The sequence below is a fragment of the Balaenoptera musculus genome, chromosome 15, assembly GCF_009873245.2.
Source record: "Balaenoptera musculus isolate JJ_BM4_2016_0621 chromosome 15, mBalMus1.pri.v3, whole genome shotgun sequence".
NCBI classification, from domain to species: Eukaryota; Metazoa; Chordata; class Mammalia; order Artiodactyla; family Balaenopteridae; genus Balaenoptera; species Balaenoptera musculus.
In genome coordinates, this window is record NC_045799.1 from 51,826,679 (window position 1) to 51,840,326 (window position 13,648).

General features: G+C 55.6%; 1 protein-coding gene across 1 annotated transcript; it reads right to left on the minus strand.

Annotated features, from left to right (window-relative positions):
* Positions 1 to 3,476: 3,476 nt before the first annotated feature.
* On the minus strand, positions 3,477 to 7,511 carry ZSCAN10 (zinc finger and SCAN domain containing 10). The gene is made up of 5 exons (XM_036827410.1): positions 7,281 to 7,511; positions 6,650 to 6,917; positions 6,320 to 6,384; positions 6,082 to 6,139; positions 3,477 to 5,044 (listed from the first exon to the last, which is right to left on the minus strand). The coding sequence occupies exons 1-5, from the start codon at positions 7,509 to 7,511 to the stop codon at positions 3,477 to 3,479; spliced, it is 2,190 nt and encodes a 729-aa protein (XP_036683305.1).
* Between the last annotated feature and the right edge of the window lie 6,137 nt (positions 7,512 to 13,648).

Consider the following 13,648-nt stretch of genomic DNA (forward strand, 5'->3'; position numbering starts at 1 on the left):
AAGCAGACACACAGGTGGGTCAGTGCGCCCCTATTCCCCTTGCCTCCCCAGTTTAAGTGTGGTGGGTGGTTTCTGATGATGGTGATGATGGTGAAAGCTCAGCACCCAGTCCTTACACTGGACAAAATTCCTACCTGTGTGGCAGGTGAGTGCACAGGTGGGGGATACAGAGGCCCAGGGATGCTGAGGGAGGTGTCCAAGTCAGAGGGCAATTGATGGCAGGGCAGGGATGCCAGATTCCTGGTCCCCAGGCACGTGCGCTGAACCCTCACCTTGCGGTGAGGGGGGCACAGATGAGAACAGGCTGGGGCTTGGGGTTTGAGACTGAAAGTGAGAGAGGGTGGGGGGATTTTAAACGGAGCATTGTTTTCCCAGCAGGTCGAGTCAGTCCTAGCAAAGCTGGAGGTGAGTTTGGGCCTTGCCCCTCCCCCAAAGAGTAGCCCCCAGGGTTGGATCAGCCAGGTTATCTGGGCTACTGTCTCCCTTTGGACTCACCTGGACGCATGGGAGGCCACGGTGGGGACCACAGACCTCAGCGGCAGGGGCAGGTGTGCAGCGTCCACACTTCCTCTCCCCAGGACCAACTCAGTGAGAACCTGCTTGAAGCTGTGGATGCTGAAGTTCACAACAATGTACGGGTGAGTATGAGCCACTGTTACAGCCCCTTGCTTCCCCTCCACCTTGCTCTCTCTCGCTGTTGGCACTGCCATGTGTGCACATAGCTCCCCTGAGTGGGGGTTGGAGGCATGGCCCCTGAGAGCTCAGGAGGTGCAGCCTTGCTGGCACCGGCCTCCCCGCCCAGCACACAGTGGCCAGAGCCCTGCCCTGAATTCACGATGATGAGCCCCGTGGGCCTGGTGCTGGGCTCAGAGGCCAGTACGCCAACAGGCAGGTACACCTCACCATGGTGGTTTATGCCTCGAGGGGAATTGAGGGGCCAGGCCCAGCCTCTGGGAAAAGTCCTGGTGTCTATGGAGCTGTTGGCAGGAAAGCAGGCAGTTTCCATTTGCGGGCTTCTGTGTCCCAGACTCTCACAAAGGCTTGGAGGCCTCAGCCAGGGTCAGGACCTGGGGCTGCATCCCCCCTAGGGGAGTCCCTGAACAGCCTCCCATCCCTGCAGGAATTCACCCCCTTGCTTGGTGAAGTGCAGCAGGAATTCCGTTGTAGAATCCGGAGGCCCTCTGGTACTGATAATCCAGGGGACCAGAAGCCGGGGAAGAGCTTTTGGGACAGAGCGCTGAGGCAGTTCTGAGAACGGCTGCAGGAACTGAAGCGGAAGTTTTTTGTTGCGCTTGCCTGCCTGCGGCAGAAGGTGGCTGCTGGCCTACAGGCCTTGCGCAGTGCGGTTGAGGCCATCTGGGGAGAGTTGAAGCGTTTCTTCTTCTCTGTGGGGCAGGTCTTCAAGAGCCTCATCCAGGTCTAGGGAGCCCCACAGGGTCCGGGAGGAGATTGGCCTCATGTAGAAGCCAATTTGATTTTCCCCTTCTCAGTAAGAATCTTCTGAAGCGACCTTTGCCCTCCTGCTCGCCCTTGACCCATCCTTGCAACCTCCCTCACCTCCTGTCCTTCAGGGAGGACACCACCCTGCCCATCAAGCTCTCCCCACCCGGGTTTCCTTCTCCAGGTCTGACCTGCCTGTCGCTGTAGTGCTGAAATCCTAATAGAAGTTGATTGAACCAAATGGAGTGCCTGTGGGGATGGAGGCTGGGGGCCCAGTGGTGACAGGCAGAGTTCGTGGGTCAGATGGACCCAGGTGGGGGTCCTGGTTCTGGTTGAACAAGGACAAGCCACCCGCCTCTCTAATCTGTAACTAGGGACACTGGTCAAGGACTGACTCGTGGTGAGGACTGGACCATCTCAGGCCAGTGCATTGCTTATCGCGGTGCCTGAGGCATAGTAGGTGCTCAATAAATGCACACTCCTGGGGCACAGGGAGCTCCGGGGAGGGGCTTTGACCCCTCTTTTCTTCTCCTGATCTCCCTCTTTGGGCCTTCACCACTCCAGCTGGGGCCTCGCAACTCCTTGGTCTTTCTCCAAAGATCAGAGCCCCAGGAGCCAAGGAGGGTGGGGAGGGAGGGTGCACCCAATCCTGGGCCAGAGTAGGAGGGGGGGGAGTGGGGTCTCTGGGCCTGTGGCCTCCCTCACCTGGGCCTGCAAATGAAGACTGGGATATCCGGGAGCAAGGCCTGAGGGCCAGCCATGCTCACCATCTCTGAGGCCAAATTCCCCTCCCCCCAATCTCTCCAACCTCACCCCACCCAGCCCTGACTTCCTGCCTCAGGCGTGCTCACAGAGTAGCTTTGCCTTTGGGGATTCTCTGTAACCCACTCTTCCTCCCAACCCCTGAAGTCTGGACCTTCCCTAGGCTCAGAGCTTTCCCTCCCAACTGTGCCTGAGAACCACCTCTACTTTCCCCAGATTTGGGGCTGGTTCTCCTTCAGTCCCTTGAGCTTTGGTTGATGAGTTCACTTCCTTTCCACAAGCATTTGCTAAGGAGCAGTCATGTGTCAGGTTGGTGGAGGGGCAGTAATTAAAATACAATATGTTTTGAGTGAAAAGTGACAGACAAAAGCAGGAGGTGTATGTGTGCTCTGGAGCTGGGGTGGGCAGCTTTTCTCTCCTGTATTTTTACCAGAAGTCACATGATTTAAAATCTGTCCACCAGAGGGAGAGGCAAACCAAGTCAGCCTGATGGGCAGGAAGAAGGTGGGGCAAACCTACAAGGCAGCTTTAGGTTTAGAGGAGTATGATGGTTAGGGGTCCCCAACTGTCAATCTGACTTGGCTGTGGGCAGGTTAGTTTTTCCTGTTAGCATTTTCAGTTAGAATTAGTTACCAATGTTACAGAAGAAGAGGTTTCCCGTATTAATCCAGAATCTGGGATTTTAAGTTTTATTCATTTTAATTAATTTAAACAGCCACATATGGCTGGAAGATACTGTATTGGACACGGAGGGTTAGTGGTGGACTCCAGAGGAGAAAAAATTCCGGGGTGAGATTGGTTGGCCTTACCAAGAGCTGCCTGTGACAGAAACCCTCCCCCCAACTCCCAACACACACACACACACACACACACACACACACACACACACACACACACACACAGAGTCTGAGCCTTTTCAGGTGGGAGGAACTCCCCCTGGACCTTCTCCCATCCAGCCTGCTTTTGAAGGGGTGGGGGAAGGAGAAATGCATCACCGTGATACAGTGGGGAGGGTAAAAGGTGGCATTTTGGTGCACTTAAAAAAAACATAAAGAGGGACCACTTTCAAGAAGGCTGTTTTACTTTGGGTATTTTAAAATACATTCCTGAGGCCTGGAAGAGTTCCCTGTGGGGACGGGAAGAACTACTGTGCAGGGTCGGTGGAGCCAGAGAGAGGCGGCTGGGGTGTGGGGGCAGCGCCATCCACTGCAGCCTTGGAGGCCAGGCACACCGGGAAGATGCACGCGGGACAGACCTGGCGGAACCAGGTGAAGCTAGTACAGGGTCTCCCGGGCGTGGGTTCTCAGGTGGCGTAGCAGGTGGGAGTTGCGGCTGAAGCTGCGGCCACACTGCGTGCAGGAGTAGGGCCTGGCCCCCGTGTGCACCAGCATGTGCCGCAGTAGGTTGCAGCTGCGGCTGAAGATCTTGCCGCACTCCAGGCACTCCTGGGGGGGTTCGGCCTGCCCAGACGCGCCCTCGTCCCCCGCCCCAGCGTGGGTGGCCAGGTGGCGCTGCAGGTGGGCGTTGCGCCGGAAGCTCCGGCCGCACTTCTGGCAGCTGTAGGGCCGCTCGCCCGTGTGGCTGCGGCGGTGGCGGGCCAGGTTGGAGCTGTTGCGGAAGCGGTGGCCGCACGTGTCACAGACGTGAGGCTTCTCCCCGGTGTGGATGCGCTGGTGGCGCGCCAGGTGGGCGCTCTGGCTAAAGCCCTCGCCGCACTCGCTGCAGCGGCAGGGCTTCTCCCCCGTGTGGCTGCGCCGGTGGCGGGCGAGGTCCTGCGTCTGGCTGAAGCTCTTGCCGCACTGGGCGCAGTGGTGGGGCCTCGGGCCGCCGTGGGTCAGGAGGTGGCGGGCGAGGCCGGCCCTTCGCATGAAACGCTTCCCGCAGTGCGGGCAGCTGTAGGGCTTCTCGCCCGTGTGCACCCGCTGGTGGCAGACCAGCTGGGAGCTCTGACTGAAGCTGCGGCCGCAGACCTGGCAGGAGAAGGGCCGCTCGCCTGTGTGCACACGCCGGTGTGCCCCGAGGTGCTCGCTGCGCCGGAAAGCCTTGCCGCAGTCGCCGCACACGTAGGGCCTGAGCTCGGGCCCGGGACGCAGGCTGCCCGAGCACTCGGAGCATTGGTGGCCCTGGTCCTTGGCGTGGATCCGCAGATGGCGCTTGAGGCTGGAGCGGCGCTGGAAGGTTTGGCCGCAGTGAGAGCACAGGACGATGGCCAGCTCGGGGGGCGCTGGGGTCTTGGTCTCCGGGGCGCCTGGGGGCTTTTGGTCCTGGGCGTGCGCCAGCAGGTGCTGCATGAGGCGGGCCCGGCGCTGGAAGCCCTGGCCGCACTCGGCGCACAGGAAGGCGGGCTCGGAGGAGTGCGTCTGCAGGTGTTTGCTCAGGTGCGAGCTCTGGCGGAAGCGGTGGCCGCAGAGGTGGCAGGTGTGCGGCCGCTCATCCGTGTGCGTGCGCATGTGCAGCTTGAGGATGGAGCTGCGGCCGAAGCTCTTCCCGCAGCACAAGCACAGGAAGGACCGCGCGCCCGGGTGAGACCGCAGCTGGTGCGTCTCCAGGCGGGCCAGCTGTGGGAAGCTCACCCCGCAGTCTGTGCAGATGAACTTTATCTCCGGCTCCGACTTGGGGGCGCCCCCAGCCACTTTGACCTCGAGAACTTCACTCCTGTCGGGAGGGGACATTTCTCCACCGGGGCCGCCCACCTCAGGGCCAGGGCAGAGAGACTGAGTGTGGGGCTCTTCCGCTACCCTGGGACTCTCTGCCTGAGACTTTGCTGAGATGGCAGCGGGCCAGGACACCCCTTTCGGTTCCTCTTCTTTAAACGCCTCGTCTGGGGTTCTGCCTCCAAATCCTGGGAAAGAAGCAGAAAACAGGACAGGTCAGACCTTTTCGGAGGCGCTTCTGGGAATCGCCAGAACCTCAGTGCCTGGAAGCAGAAAGAATCCCAGAATCCTGCAAAGCTGGTAGGTGGGCAGAGGGTGGGTAAAAACCAAATAACATACAGTTTACTGTTTTAAAGTGTATAATTCTGGTCCATTAGGTCCATTCAAAATGTTGTGCAACCATCACCACTATCTATGTCATTCTTCCAAATGGAGACCCATACCCATTAGCAAGCCCTCCCATGACCACCTATTTTATTTTATTTTATTTTAGCTGTTGTAATTAATTTTACTGAAGTATAGTTATTTATAATATTGTGTTAATTTCTGCTGTACAGCAAATGGATTCAGTTATAGATATATTCTTTTCCATTACGTTTTATTAGAGGATATTGAATATAGTTCCCTGTGCTATACAGTAGGACCTTGCTGTTTATCCAGTCTATATATAATAGTTTGCATGTGCTAATCCCGAACTCCCAATCCATCCCTCCCTCCCACTCCCTTCCCCTTGGCAACCACAAGTCTGTTCTCTATGTCTGTGAGTCTGTTTCATAGATCAGTTGATTTGTGTCATATTTTAGATTCCACATATAAATGATATCATATGGTATTTGCCATGACCACCTTATTTATTGATTGATTGATTGATTGGCCATGCTGCACAGCTTGCGGGATCTTAGTTCCCTGACCAGGAATTGAACCCGAGCCCACGGCAATGAAAGCCCAGAGTCCTAACCGCTGGATGGCCAGGGAGTTCCCGACTACCTATTTTAAAAGCTCAAAGTTTTGGGGGTTGATGATTAGACCCAATGAGCCTTAAAATAGCCCTGTATAGATACAGACATATCAATATATATCTATATAGATATATATATCAGTATATATTACCTCATCAAAATAGTCAATTTTTTGCCAAAGAGGTCAAAAAGTCAGGTCGGGACCACCCCTGACAGGCAAAGAAAAACCCTTCAGTGGTCATAAACCCGGGAAAAAGGCCTCTTACCCAGAGGATGCACAGGCCAAGCCTTCTTTGCTGGGACATCTTCAAAGGTTAGGGACTCCTGTGACCAAAGGAGGGGCAGAGATTGTCAGTGAGTGAGGAATGGGGCTCTAGGACCTGAGGGGGATGAAGAACTTTCAAGGTTTAAATTAAGAAAAACATGGATTTGCTAAAACTTCAGAGGCAGAGAACATTCCAGGGCGTGAGATCGACCTGGAGTGAGGGGACCAGTCCGGCTCACCAGCACAGCTGCCAGCTCCTGATCTCCAGAGTTCTCCTCTGGCCACAGCTCAGGGCCCTGGGGGGCTGACAGCACTGGGGGAGAAAGAAAGAGCTGTTAGAAGCCAGTCCTACCACCATGTGGCTCCGAGGACGTGCACCCATCGTCAGGGCCCTACCACCATGTGGCTCCGAGGACGTGCACCCATCGTCAGGGTCACAGGCATCTGGGCTCGCCCCCATTCCTGCCAACTAGGGAGGCTGCCCGCTTCCTTCCCCACCCTCACCCACCTGGCCCCTCAGCTCCCACCGCACACCAGGCCTCCACCTTCCTTAGGCCCCAGATCCTCACCGCTCTCTTGCGTGGCCTGCAATGTTCTCCTGGGACCTGGGCTCAATGGCTGCTTTGAACTTGGGGGACATCTCCAGGCCCCCATCTCAGCAGGCTTGGAGGGCACTGGCTGGGACAGCGAGAGTTCCTGCGATGGCTCCAGGGCTGGAGGCCCTTCTGAGGGCACTTCCTTCTTGGGGCTGTGGCTGGAGACTTGGGAAGAGCCACCCTGTTCCTCCAAGGTGACCTCTGCACGGGGACAATTCTTGCCAGCATTAAAACTAAAATCCTGTTCAGAACACATCCATGTTAGGTGACGGACAGGACGGTAAACCAAGTCCTACTAACTCCCTAGGGCCATGGGACTGAGGAAAGGTGAGGGTCAGACAGGGAGGGAGTTAGGAGGTCAAGAAGGAGCCGGCAGAGGAAGGAAAGTGGGGTTTAGTGACTTCCTTTTTTTTTGGCCTCACTGCGCGGCGTGCAGGACCGTAGTTCCCCGACCAGGGATCGAACCCACACCCCCTGCAGTAGAAGCGCGGAGTCTTAATCCCTGGGCCGCCAGGGAAGTCCCAGCTCAGCGATTTCTTAATGGGGTGATAAAGTCCCTGTCTTTCCACCTGCTGTCCAGCCCACCTGGCTGCCCACCTCTTACCAGCGGCCCCACATTGCTGGACTCCCTCTGGACACCCTCCAACAGCAACACCACCTCTTCGCCATCCCTGAGCTGCTGGCCCTGGAGCCGGGCCAGGAGGTGTGGGGGCAGCACACTCAGGAACTGCTCCAGCACCAGCAGCTCCAGGATCTGCTTCTTGGTGTGAAGAGCCGGCCGCAGCCAGTGGCTACAGAGCTCCCGGAGGCGGCTCAGGGATGCCCTCGGCCCCATGTCCTCCTGATACTGGAAGCACCTGAAGAGCTGGTGAGCCACCTCGGGCCGGGGCCTGGCCTCTGGCTGCCTGGGGTCCTCCTGGCCGGCAGCTTCCTCCTCCTCCAGTTTGACTGCTCCGAGCTGCTCTGGCTCCCATGCAGCCGGGCCTGGTTCTGCAAGCATCCTTCACCTTGGGGACACCTCACAGTGGTTGCTCCAACTCTCGGGTCTCTCTCCCGCTTGGCTCCCACACCTGGGGCGTTAAGGGATGCCTACAGATGTGGCCCCAGAGGAATCGTTTCTCGAACTGGTCACGAGTAGTGGCTCAGCCTGACCAACACACCAAAAGGCAGAGAAAACGGATTGTTCAGTATTCTCATTCCCTCCTGCAGCATTTAGAAGTTCACCTCACTTTACCCCAGTGATCAAAGTTGGCATTCGTGAGAGAGGACAGTCTGGCTTTCCCTGCCTCTTGATGTGGTGCCACGGGGAGTACCTGGCACCACCGAAGATGGGTCCTTGCCAAAAATGTTCCATCACGATCCAATCCAGCCTTTAGACCCAACTTCCAGGTTAAAAGGCATTGCAGGGAATAAAAACAAGTTGGCAGAGAGGCTAAGAGTGATGGTGTTTAAAGGTACAAACTTGTAACAAGTAGTAAATAAGCCATAGAGATCTAATGCACAGTATAACAAATACAGACAATAATATTGTACTGCAATATAATTATGTAATATGATACATATCATTACATTACAATCATATTATAATATATAAATGCTGTATATCTTAAACTTGCTTAAGGTTATATGTCAAATTTATTAAAAAAACAACAACAACAAACAAACAAGTCAAATGTCCCTTGGGGAAACTACCAAACAAATCCCAAAGACAGGACATTATGGGAAACAAGTGGCCCAGGTTCTTCTGAGTCTGTTATGAAAAATAAGTGCATATAGGGGACACATTGCTCTAGAGGAGACTAACAGCTGATATAACCAAATGCACGAAACTTGATTGGATCCTGATTTAAAACAAAAAACAAAAGGCTCTAAAAGCTATTCTGGGGTCAGTTGGGGAAATCTGAATATGGGTGGAGCAATGGGTGATAATGGAGATGACTACCAACTTCTGAGATGAGATTCCAGTGTTGTGGTATGTAGGAAATTTCTTTATTCTTAGAAAATGTTGAAGGGTTTGGAAGTGAAGGGGCATGAGGATTCAGCCACATTTATGGATCAACAAGGCAAATGTGGCAAAATTATAGCAATTGCTGAATCTGGGAGATGGGTGTATGGATTCATCCATTCATTGCGTTGCTCTTTCAACTTCTCTGGAAGTTTGAGAATTTTAAAGATAAAAGGTTGGCAGGAGGGGGGAGTAGTTCACGCATGTGATCGCTCCTTGACCAGACTTCCTGACCCTCACTTTCTTGCTCTGGAGGTGGTTCTCAGCAGTCAAGGCCAAGGCCACCCAACTGACCAGTGCAGGGCTGAGCTCCCACTTGGTGTTCCAATCTCCTTCCCTCCCTGGGTTCCATCCCTAGAGACAGGCTGGGATGAGCCGGGGAGCTGGGATGGGTGGGTGGGTCTCCACATGGGACTGAAGCTTACTGCTTGCAGAAGTCTGTGACAGATGTGTTTCCAAGGCAGGCCAAAGCAGTCTCACTCACTTCAGAGGCCTCTAGTGGGTGCACCCTTGGGAGCTGGGTGATGGCAGGAGAGGCAGTCATTTCCCTTTCTTTCCTAATTTTTTTTTTTTTTTTTAGTTCTGGATTCTTCCTTGGTCTACCCCTCTGGGACGTATTCATCCCAACCCTGTGAGTCTGGCTAGCATTAAAAGAAAAGTGCTTCTAACTCACCAACAGAGGGCACTGGTTCCATAGGACTATTCCTTCCTTTTGGGGTAGGCAAGACCTACCTAGGGTGAGCTGACCCAAGTTCAGCACCCACAGGGGACTCAGTTCAGTTATTCAGGACAACCCAGAAGGTTTATTCTTCGGATATAGAGGATATGGAAACCCAATTTCCAACGTGTCCCTGCCCTCCCTGCTCTCCAGCTTCAGGACTGCAAATGAGCTTCTCCCAAACCTGTCCCCCACCCCCACCAGGAACATCGCAGGCAGAGGAATGGGAAGAAACCCTCCTGCATCACTTCCCACCACGTAAAGGGAGTGGAGCGGTGCCCAACACCTGCTAGAGAGTACACGTCGGGTGTGCCTAATGAGAACACCTTACTGTTCTCATTACTGAGTAAAAATACAAACAACCACAGCTAACAGCTCATCCTATCACTGACCCATTTTACAGCCCAGGACACCCAGACTCAGAGGTACAGACATTTCCCCAAGAAGACAGCCCAGCCTTGACAATGGAGCCAGGGAGAAGTCAGCCTGGTCAAGAGCTTTGGATAGTTTAAGTCCCCTTCATTCAGGGCTGAGGGATCTCCTAACCTCCTTTTCAGGTGGGGTGAGTGGGGTATGATGTGGTAAAACAACAAAGGAAACCCGTGTGTTTTAAGTCTGGGCCTAGCACTTCCCGCACAGGGTAGAGGGTTGTGATGCTAAAACACAGACCCAGGCCTACGTGCTGGCCACCTGACCAGCCCCCCACCCCTAGCCTCCCTCCACCTCCCTCCAGCATCTTCCCAGCTTCCCTCCCTCTCCCCCACCTACCCACTCCCTCTGGCCTGTCTGCAGTCTCCCCCCACCACTCCAGAATCTCCCCAGCTTTCCCCTACCTCCATTCTCTCCCCCACAGCCTTGTCCAACGTCCGTTCCTTCCTGCACTTTGGCACATGGGGCTCCTTCCACCCACTGGCACCTCTCTTCTGGGACTCCACACACACCACCCACCTGGCTACCTTGCAGTTGTAATTATTGAGGAATGCATGCAAAAATGTCTGGTGCAGAAAAGGTCTTTACGAAATGTTCAGGAAAATGGGTTTTTGTTTTATTGTGTTTTGGTAGCATGAGCAAAATAATTAGAGAACCAATCACGTGTGATCAGGAACCCTGTATTAACAGCTGGCATGTAGTGAGTGCTTATCTGTATGGGCTCTGCTTACATCCCACTTCAGCCCACGCTGAAGTGAAGGGTCACTTCATCCCACTCCAGCCCACGCAGTAAGTTATAATTTCACCATTTGACAGGTGCAAAGACCAAGCTCTGAGAGGATGGGTGACTTGCTCAAGGTCACACCAGGGAGAGCCAAGATTTGCTTTAAGGGGAGAACGCTGATTTTATGGTGCGAAAGCTCAGAAACAGAAAAGGACCCAATTCCCCTCCCACCCTGTGCTATTTGCCTAGTCTTAACCAGAATATTACAGCACGAATCAGAAAAAACAAGGGCATTCCAATTTCCAGCCCTCAGGCCTAGGCATGTGGGGCGCCGGAACCTTCAGGGGAGGTCTCTCCAAAAGGTTTGAAAGAGGTGGAATTCAAGGGACGAAGGCCTTGGAGAGTGTCTCCCTCCCCCCAAGTCTCCAGGACAAAAGCTCTGTTAATATGCGCATCTGTGGGGGGTGGGCTGGGTTGCAGGGGGAGCTCTTCAGCCATCCTCCGATATTTGACCAGCTAATTTGGAACCTCGAAAGGCGGAGAGCCTTAGGCTAGACCAGCCTGGGGTGGAGGTGCTGCCACCAGACCCACCCAGACAACGGGAGCACCCAGAGCCGGGGTCCTCGGCCAGGACCTCTCCCTTTCTCCCTGGATCGCTCGTCTTTGTTGGCTGGGCTCCCCTCCAGTGCTGGGCTGAGTCGATGAGTCCGGTCCACCTGGGGGACCGTGGAGCCTGCCTTCCACTCCCCAGTGGGTACAGCAAGCCCACGTCACAGGAAGTCCAGCGACCCTCCCGAATGTCCCCATTGCCACAGGTCCGCCGGTACTCCCCAGCCCTGGTCTCCCGGGCACGGACCAACCACATCCACCCAAGGCTTTCTTCCAGCACCCTAATCCCCCATCCCACCACAGAGGCCTGGAGCCCCCTTTCTCTCTCCAATCTACAACGAACCCCTTAAGTCTGTCCTGGCAGCCTGCACCCCAGGCCTCCCTGCAACTCACCACTTGGGGTTCCCACTACAGAGGTGGAGGTGCTGAGGGGTTCTCTGAGGGCCCCCAGGGCCAGAGTCAGCCTCGGCCAACCTGCGAAAGGACTCCGGGAGAATGGAACAGGAAGTTCCCTTCCCCAATCCCATCCAGGTGGTGAGGGGGGCTTCCTAGAGTTAACCCTTAACCTCCCAGTTTGGGAGTGGGGTGGGGAGAGGGCGGGGCCAGAGAAATAAAGACAAAGCAGTGGATCCAGATTCCAACCCAGGCCTGTATTTGAGAGTCTAAATATCCCTCCAAGTAACAGCTGCCCCCCTCCTAATCAGGACTGGCCCTGTGCCCCTTGGCGGTCTGTCAGCCTGTACCTTTTTGGGGGACAAGAGTTGCCATTTACAAATGCTTGCTGGGACTTCCCTGGTGGTGCAATGGTTAAGACTCTGTGCTTCCACTGCAGGGGGCGCGGGTTCATCCCTGGTCGGGGAAGTTCCACATGGCGCTAGGTGTGGCCAAAAAAAAAAAAAGCTTGCTGTGTGCCGGGCACTGAGGATACTGAGGTAAACGTGAGGGACAGTCCCTGACCTCAGGGGGCTTGCACGCCAGGGTACAGGAGCAAACCACAGGTGCTAATTAGAAAATGGAACAGGACCATGGATGGGGAAGAGAGGGCGCTGGTCGACACTGCCACATAAAATCCTCCCAAGAATCCTTAGAGGTGGCTTTTGTCCCAGCTTTACCAATGACCAAGCAGGGGCTCCCAGTAGGGGAAGTGACCTCACCAACAGCCTTGAGTCCAACTCTAACTCCAAAGTCAAGCCTTTCCCTTTGCTCTAAAGGGCCTCTTTGCGTCATGCCCTTGGCTCCAGCCAGATGGGCACTTCCCTCTGGGGAGTCCGCGGTGCCTCGCTGAGCGTTCAGGGCTCCAACCTGCTCAGAGGCTGCCCCGACGGACGGCCAGACCCTGCGCTTGCTCTGGCTCCTCGGCCGGGTCTTTTCTCTTGCACTTAACAGCACCTGGGCTTCTCCTGTTCCTTTATTTTAATTGTCTAGCGTGGATCTCATTGGACCAAAGTTCCCTGCGGATAGTGGTCCGTTTCCCTTGTCAGCTCTGCATCCTCCGCGCCTAGCCTAGCGTCTGGCACACGTGAGGACGGACAAAAAGGATGAGGAACCTCCGGGCAGAAAGTCCACCGCCCTCCGAGGTTTGCTGGCACCCCGCACCTGGCACTCCACCGCGCGGACTCCCTCCACCTCGGGGGCAGTCGGGGGCTACTGAGCCCCCCTCCCTGGGGTGGGCCAGGAAACCCACCCAGGGCGGGACTATGAAACCCCACCCCGGATGTGGAAAGGAAACCCCGCCGCTGGGCCTGGCCTGGGAGGTGGGGCGGAGGCGTCTCCTGTACCCCTATACCTAGGCTGGACCATCACGCCCCCTCCCCCGGGCCCCGCCGCCCCGGCCCCGCCTCCAGGACTGACGCGCGCACCTATGGCTGCGGCCTTCGAGAACGAGGCCGTGTCTGACCCCTGGGAGTGGGGGCAACTCGACCGGGAGCTGCGGGCCCTGTCTGGACATGATGCGGGAGAACTGCAGGAAGGAACGTGGCCTCCTCGGGTAAGGTGGTCTCGGTGCCTCGGGCCTGGAGCGTCCAGGTGAGAGCCTGGGGGAGCTGGCTGGGAGCACAGAGGGAAGGCTCGGTGTTTGCTGTTGACGCTGTCTTCCAGGCCTTCGACTCAGGTGCACACCTTTCCTGGAAATCTGTCAGAAAAGCAGAGACCAAGTTGACCTAACCCCCATAAATAGCATCCAGGCAGAAAGGCAAGTGCCTGGAGTGAGACAAGATCAACACTAGCTTTTGGCCTCCTTCAATCCTAACTCTCGGCCCAGGTATGGGCTTTGGCTAATACCCACGCTCCTGGCCCACCACGCGCGCGCACCATTCATTCGGGAAATATTTGCTTCCCCGAGTGTGTCCGGGCATTGTCCCTGACCCCGGGTACCCAGTGCTGAATAGAAGGGACAAGTGCTGCCCCCTTGAGGCTTACAGACCGGGCAGGACCAGATCACGGGGGCAAGGTTTATTAACTCAAATTACCTTGCAGAAATAAAGGGCT